We start from the raw sequence: 7,761 nt of genomic DNA on the forward strand, positions 1-7,761 counted from the left end.
TAAATATGCATATTGGCAAATTTTCACTTTTTTGTTCTTATTGATTCAAATCACTTACAATGTGGCCATTACTTCATGTACTTCCTAACAAACGAGAATATTACCATCTGTTCAACAATCCACACATGGTACACAATGTTAGTAAGTACGTTTATCTGCTTCAGTTTATTCTTTTGTAACCAAATATCAATATAGGTCACAGAAATTACTATCAGACAGGTATTTATTTCATATAAAATACCATCATCAGTGTGTAATTTTAAATAAATGTAGATTTTCAAATCATATCCAGGAAATAATCACTTAAAACTGAAATCAATAATTTAAACTGATATAAATATACATGTGTAGGTACTACATGTATACAAGGTCAACCATTAAAATATGCCTGGTTCCTGTATCTGACCTAAATTAATTTTATTCTCTATAAAAGGTAAGTTATCTTGTCTGTCTTGATTTTTTTTAATTAAGGGCTCTTTCAGAAGAGGAAGGCACTTTCTTTTTTAAACTGACCATCCAAAGAAGTTTATTTAATTTTGAAACAACTACATGTATCTACAGAATTTAAATTATTTAAAGACCAACAATCCGTGGAAATAAAAATAATATTGATGTATTTACAAAAACCCATTTACTGTATATACATGTAGTCATCCATGACCAATTTTTAGCACATTTGTAGCAGTACAAACATTCCAGGTATAATAAGGCACCATATCAATGAGAGCAGACGCATACATTTTTGCAGAGACTATCCTTCAACATGTTCAACATATCATCCAAATTATTTTGTCTAATTTGTTTCATGGATAAATCTTTTCTAAATATTATGTCGTATCAAACTATTAATTCGACAGGTGGGGCAGAGAATGTCTGGAATAATTACAATAACCACCATAACCTACATATTCAGCAATATATATTTACCTGTAAAACAGTCTGAGCTCAAACATAAAAAAATGTTTTTTGGATTTTGACTTACATGTACATGTATAGAAGTCAAATTACATGTATGTATTAGAATAAAAACGTGTTTATGATTTTGGACTTGACCAAGTCAGAAAATGACAGGTCAGTAGATAGATATAAGAAGATGTGGTATGAGTGCCGAATGAGACAACTCTCCATCTAAGTAAAAATTTATAAAAGTAAACCAATATAGGTCAAAGTACGGTCTTCAACAAAGAGCCTTGGCTCACACCGAACAGCAAGCTATACATGCTATAAAGGGCCCCAAAAATTACTAGTGTAAAACCATTCAAACTGGAAAACCAACGGTCTAATCTATATTAAAAACGAGAAACACTTATGAACCACATCAACAAACGACAACTACTGAACATCAGCCATGTTAAAGATAGTTTATACATTTTTTTGTACGTAAAACAGGATGAAAATGTATTATTTGACACCTGTGACCATGATGACAATAGAAACTTAACAAGGATCTGAGCTATCTACAAGTAATGATCAGATTGAACATTTGCCCCTCACACTTAAATATTTTCAGTTTTGATTGATGTTTGCTAGTGTCGCATCAGCACAAAAAGGCTAATTCACAGCTATTTTCAGATTTGATGTTATAAATGGTTGCATTAGAAAGTGAATAAACATTGCCTCCATATTTACATTCTCACTCATATTTTTCTTCAGAAGACAAATATTGGTCTGAAAATGATATTTAATTGTTTGATGTTGCCTACCTACGGACCTGAAAAGCAGCCTACCCCGAAAAATTTTAAGACACAAATAAGAATTTTTCCTACTAGAAAGTTGTTTTCTTGTATACAACATGTAATGTTGTTTGCTAAAAAAAATCTGTACCTACCTACCCAACCCTACAAGGCATGGGTAGGCAACATCAAACAAAGAATTTGACAAGGGTGGCCTTGTCTAACAATCTACTCTCAATTTCATTTTGTTGCTTGACCTTTTTATATTTGTATGAAGTAAAACAATTTTGGTTGACTTATCAACTTGAGGAAGTTAATTATCGCAACATTTTCATTCAGGTGAAATATTTTTTGCTTTATCTAAATTGTCAAAGTCGTTTTTATTTTAAAATATAGGAAGACAAACCCATGAAACATTCAAATTTAAACCTCTATGAATCAAAAGCAAAATGGCATCACCTTCATGTACATGTACATGTATGTAATTTTAGGTCTTCCAGATACGACCATCTACAGAAAAAGCTTCATTTGCTGTTTGGGGATGGACATAGTATTTACTGGAACAGCCCTTAGTGTTTCCAAAGCATATATAAACCCTGCTACATTCTGTTATCTGTACACGCCTTTCCCAAGTCAGGATATGTAATTCAGTAGTTGTCGTTTATTGCTGTATATCATACATGTATTTGTTTTTCATTTATTGTTTTGTACATAAATCAGGCCGTTGTTATTCTCTTTGGATTGTTTCCCATTTGTCATTTCACGGCCTTTTAGATCTTACCATGTGGTATTGGTTTTGCTCATTATTGAAGGCCCATACCACATCTTATTTTCATATACATTTGTACTTCTATGAGGATCATCAAAGTCATGATCACGATGATTTTTTTATCTTCTGATTTTATTTTATATTGATGTGGTGAAAAAGTACTTTTCCAAGGTCCTTTCATTTTGTGTCCGATATAGTCATCACGCTTAGCCACAGACCCAGCAGCCCAGGGTTGTAAGATTGCTATCAAGCCTGTAAAAATCGTCACAATAGAATCTTAACTAAAATTTACCAAAAATTGAGCTCCAGGCTTACAGATTTAAAAGTTTATCGTGAAAACTGCAATGTGTTCAAGCTTTATTTCTTCAATGACAAATGCTATTTACATGTAGCTGTGGATTTGTTAGAATTCATGGACTACTTATTTTAGTGGATGTCGTAGTTTAAGTGTACAAATTAAGGTACAAATTTTGTATATGCTTGTATGACTGGGAAAACCATAAAAAAAATATCCACAACAGTACAATTTCTCCCCCAAATTCCATGAAAGTTTGTACCCGCAAAAATAAATAAATCAGGGGTTCAAATTTGCTTTATACTGTATAATGAAAGATCCAGGACCATATGAAATTTAAGTGAAAGGTCATCCATAAGAAATCAATGGTCGTGCATTAAGCATCAGTGTAAAGAATGGTAGGTCCTTGAACTTTGTAATTTAAAAATAAAAAGTCCTCTCCTAGAAAAGACAGGTCCTGGACCTCGGACCCACTCTAATTTGAACCTCTGATAAATCCACAGTACATTTTTTCATACAATACACCTTAACGCTATTCCCGCTTGACCCGAGAATCTGTCCCGCTCGAACTTTTGACGTCATACAACAATCACTTTTCCATTGTGGCGTCAGACATTTTCTATTATGACGTCATAATTTTACGGGAACTTGTGTGATGTCCAGTAAATGGCGGACAAATAGCGATAAGGTGTATGTACGACTTTGAGATTTTCCTTAGCAGCTACAATCATGACAATGTACCAGTACATTGTGTATACTAAACTAATGAAATTTCAACATAATCTGCAGTATAAAGGCCAGGGAAAATTATTGTTGGTTTCCCTTAACATTGGTAAATTGTCAAGGACCGGCAGTCAGGATTTTTTGTTTGTATCAAATAGTGATGCTATAGACTGTGTGTAGAACAAATATTTATTTACTTAGCAACTGGTATTAAACTTAGGTGACTTAAATAACATAAAGAACTGGTGTCCATGTATTCAGCCTTCATAGAATACTGGCACTTGGTGCCGAGTTGGCCATTTTGGGGGATCTGAACAACAGGGGAGCGAAACACTTAAAATCATTATCTTTCCAGTCACTTAATTGCTTCAGTGATCTAGAAACCAAGGCATGAAAAAATTATCTCGACATTGATATGCTTCTAAACAACAAAACTGAAAGGTATATGAAAAAATATTTGTTAACATTGATGGATCGGATCAAGACACTGCCGTTTTTTTTTTTTTTTTTCATTTGGTCGAAAAAATATAAATGACCCAGCGGTTTAAAATAGACCTGGTCGGGTATGGGGAAACCAACAATCATTTTTCCCTGGCCTAAGTAAACTACACTCCATGCTCACATTGACTTTGTTATTTCCACCCATCCATATGGGAGTGGGCAAAGAGAGGACAAAACTTCTGGACAGTCCGTTTGAGTGAACATGCCAATTCTTTTCTTTCATCGTAAAAATTAAACATACAATTCTATGCTTTAGAAAAATAAGATCTACTATTGTATTCAATACTTTTTTTAAAGCCTTTTGTTTAATTTTGTAGATCTATGCGAGTTGGAAGGTTGAAAAAGCAAAAACCACCTAAACTCTAGTGTACACATGAATCTTTTAACCAACATTGACTAAAGAATCCTATTATTTCTTTTTAAATTTTTTCTCAGTCTGAACAGCATACCTTTCTGAAGACTAAGTCAAACATCTCAAAACCAAGGTCTTTTGAACAGATGAACTGGGTTGAGCGATAACTACATGCAGACTAAATAAGTACTGCCATCATATTGACCAATTCCTCACACCATATTGCGATTATGGTGAAGAAGAAAATACAACACACTTCCTACTCAATTGTGCAAGATACTTACAAGAAAAAACAGAAATTATATGACATTTGGAGACATGGTGACACTACTGGCAACAGAAAGTAAAGATACCTATGATGGCTATGAAAGAACAGCACATATTATTGGAGAATATTTAGAGAGTACAGGGCAAGAACTAACAAGACATGCAAGGCCTGAATTTCAATCCTGCACCTAAAAAGTATACCCAATTACCATGAGATACAGTTATCATACAACTTAGAGAAGTAGATTACCAGACGAAACAATTAGCACACCATGAGGCATGACAAGTTGTGTCACAACTTTTTAACCTCAGCTTCAGTTTGAGCTTAGGATCAGTAAATAGATGCACAATATAATATTGGGAACGTCTGTCATGATGAGTCTTTGCAGATAAATGAGTGTGTAAAGCAACAGGTCTGGACTAAAGGGCTTTCAGTTTCAGTCCAGACCTGTTCATTGTGCAGAAGATGCTGCACTACAGTATTTTTAGGCAAGCAGTAAGCTATAACAAAAGTTAATATAGTACTACTGCAGATTATATGGGCAATTTCAAATGTCAATAACTTACTCAGTTGGGTCGGCAGGGTCATATTCTTCCATTGTGTGTTGTGAATTTTAGTATGGCCGCATGGTCCTATTTATCTACACTTCCAAGTAGCTGTTCTATGTTTTAATATGATCTAAACGTGTTGTTTTGTAAACAAGCAAGTAGTAATGCTTGTAATTTTTTTTGTTTTGATAAGTGTTTCGCTAATAAATGTGACTTAAACTCGGATAACGCTTTCTAGTTTCGTTTCTTCGTGTAGAACAGCATTGGTTAAGAGGCTCGTTGTAAAATCTGGGGACTTAACCGGAAGTTCGATTTATATTTGAACAAATAAAATTTGTTCAACATTTTTTTACTTTTTGATGTACATGCACATTTAAAGATTCGCCAATTTTTAAAACATTTATTTTCCAGCTTAGTATGAAAATCATAAGTATATGGATGTTTTTTAAAGAATATAATCCAACATAATATTATGTTCGTTGTAAGGAAATCCCTTAGTGAGCCCTAATATTAGTTGAACTTTGCATTATCCGGGCATTTTTTACCATTTCTGCCTTCAAATCTACCTTAAACCATTCTTTGATGTATAACAATGATTTACAAATATAATTTCATGAAATTAATCGAGGAAAAAAAAAGATATGGCTCTATGTTTTATGATTTTAAGGAGGACAAATCGAAAAACACCACTTGGCATTGGATATCACTAATTCCAACAACTACTTTTCCTAGCAGACATAGCACGACGGACATCATAAGACCGGCTTCATATATACCATTCTATCCGAATAAAAAAACAAGTTGCTTTAAAAAAACAGACAATACGTGAACCTTAGAACTTTTTTATTCTAATTATTAATTCAACTGAATAAGAAATTATATATCAGTGTTTGCATGGGATAATATTTTCTTTTTATTGTAAATCATTACAATTTTGGCATGTTGAGAGAAGTGTTAAATATAAAGCAATGAGGAAAAAAAAATAGATTCCCAGACGTATAATTTCTTAAAGAATAATAATGAATCAAAACATGGGGGACACATGTACCTTCTTCCAAAAATTCATAAAATTAATCTAGAAATAAGTAATGAGGCATTGCGAACTGGTCAGCTAGCAGCCGGGGTCCACATTAATGTTCGTTACCGACCAATCATCAATAAATGCAACTCTTCCGCGAGAGATACTTACTTGATTTAATTATAAAACCATTATTGAAGAGGCATAACTTTTACATTCAAGATAAAAAGATTCCATTAATAAAATAGAGTCACACGAGGTAAAAAAAAGAATGCATTCTTATTGCCTATGATATGTACGTCAAGGTACACAAATATGATCATTGATAATTTAGAAGAAACTGTTATCTATGCATTAAAATTAATTGACACACAGGAGAATATACTTTAAAGATTCTCAACAAAATAGATATAACTGCATTTGTTAAATTAATTTTTAGAAACAATGAATTTGAGTTTAATGGACTGTTATACAAACACATTATAGGAGCGCTCATGGGTGGTATATTTTCACCAACATGCACAGCTCTGCATCTGTCTGTCCTATTCTTTAAAATCTTAGATAAGTTCCAATGGAGAGAAAACATCAAATTACACTGTCAATAGGGATGACGGTTTTATGGTCTTCACAGGCAAATTAGAGCAAGTTGAAGATTTCTTTAACCTAGCAAACGAAATTGACCATCTACTTTAGTTCTTATATGAGGTGTCGACATATAGTATGACCTATTTAGAGGGTGGTAAAGGGTTATTTTCGTGCAACGTTTTCGGCCTTTTAATTTCACGTGATTTCGTGTTTCAACGTTTTATTTCTCGTTTTCTCGTGATTGTTTCGACGTGCTTGCTTCGTGTTTTTCCTTAATTATTTTCCGTGTTTCGTGTCGGTACTCTTATTTTCTCGTGCTTGTCCCGCATTTGATTAAAAAGTAAACCGGGACTAATTCAAAGTCAGTCCAGATATTGTTTTAAATTATAAACTAAGAAGATGCTGCACTACAGTATTTTTAGGCAAGCAGTAATTCAAAGTCAGTCCAGATATTGTTTTAAATTATAAACTAATTAACTGGTCCCAAGATATTTATTAATAGCCTATTGTATTACTATGATCAATCGTATGCAACTTGAGGACGCTAAAAAGTGACCACATGCAGGGTCGCCATGTCAATTTATAATGACTGCATGATCTCCAAGAACGGTTGAGTAATAACTTTTGGTACTTTTTTCCTAAATATTTACGATTTTGTTCCTTGGCTTCGTTACCAGAGTGTTTTTTTTCCGTTCAACGTTTTGCGATTTGTTATTTCACGTGTTTCAGACCCCACCCCCCACACACACACTTTTTTTACCACCCTCTATTTAGATACCGAAGTGTACAAAGGTGATCGATTCCATAGTAATGGAATTCTTGATGTTAAGTCACGTATATTAAAAACAAAGAAACATATCAATATTTACCAATCACTAGTGCACATCCAAAACACACATAAATTTAAGAGTATTAATTTACAGTGTGTGAATAATATAAGAAATAATAGTGACATCAATGAATTAAATAAACATTTCATTAGCTTACAAGATAACTTAATTGATAGAGAATACTGTAAAAAGGAAACAG

General features: G+C 33.2%; 1 protein-coding gene across 4 annotated transcripts in view; it reads right to left on the reverse strand.

Annotated features, from left to right (window-relative positions):
* The window catches only part of LOC127718205 (uncharacterized), a 68,747-nt gene extending 62,329 nt beyond the window's left edge, over positions 1 to 6,418 (reverse strand). For 2 of the 4 annotated variants that reach the window (XR_007989635.1, XR_007989634.1), the window contains exon 1: positions 5,148 to 6,418. Coding sequence is in view for 2 of the 4 variants with exons in the window: in XM_052224177.1 (XP_052080137.1) it covers positions 5,148 to 5,179 (32 nt within the window). In the remaining 2 variants the exon portion in view is untranslated. The remainder of the gene's footprint in view (positions 1 to 5,147) is intronic. The other 2 variants (XM_052224177.1, XM_052224176.1) reach the window with 1 other exon arrangement.
* Between the last annotated feature and the right edge of the window lie 1,343 nt (positions 6,419 to 7,761).

Source organism: Mytilus californianus, unplaced genomic scaffold (genome assembly GCF_021869535.1).
Source record: "Mytilus californianus isolate M0D057914Y unplaced genomic scaffold, xbMytCali1.0.p SCAF_10, whole genome shotgun sequence".
Taxonomy (NCBI): Eukaryota; Metazoa; Mollusca; class Bivalvia; order Mytilida; family Mytilidae; genus Mytilus; species Mytilus californianus.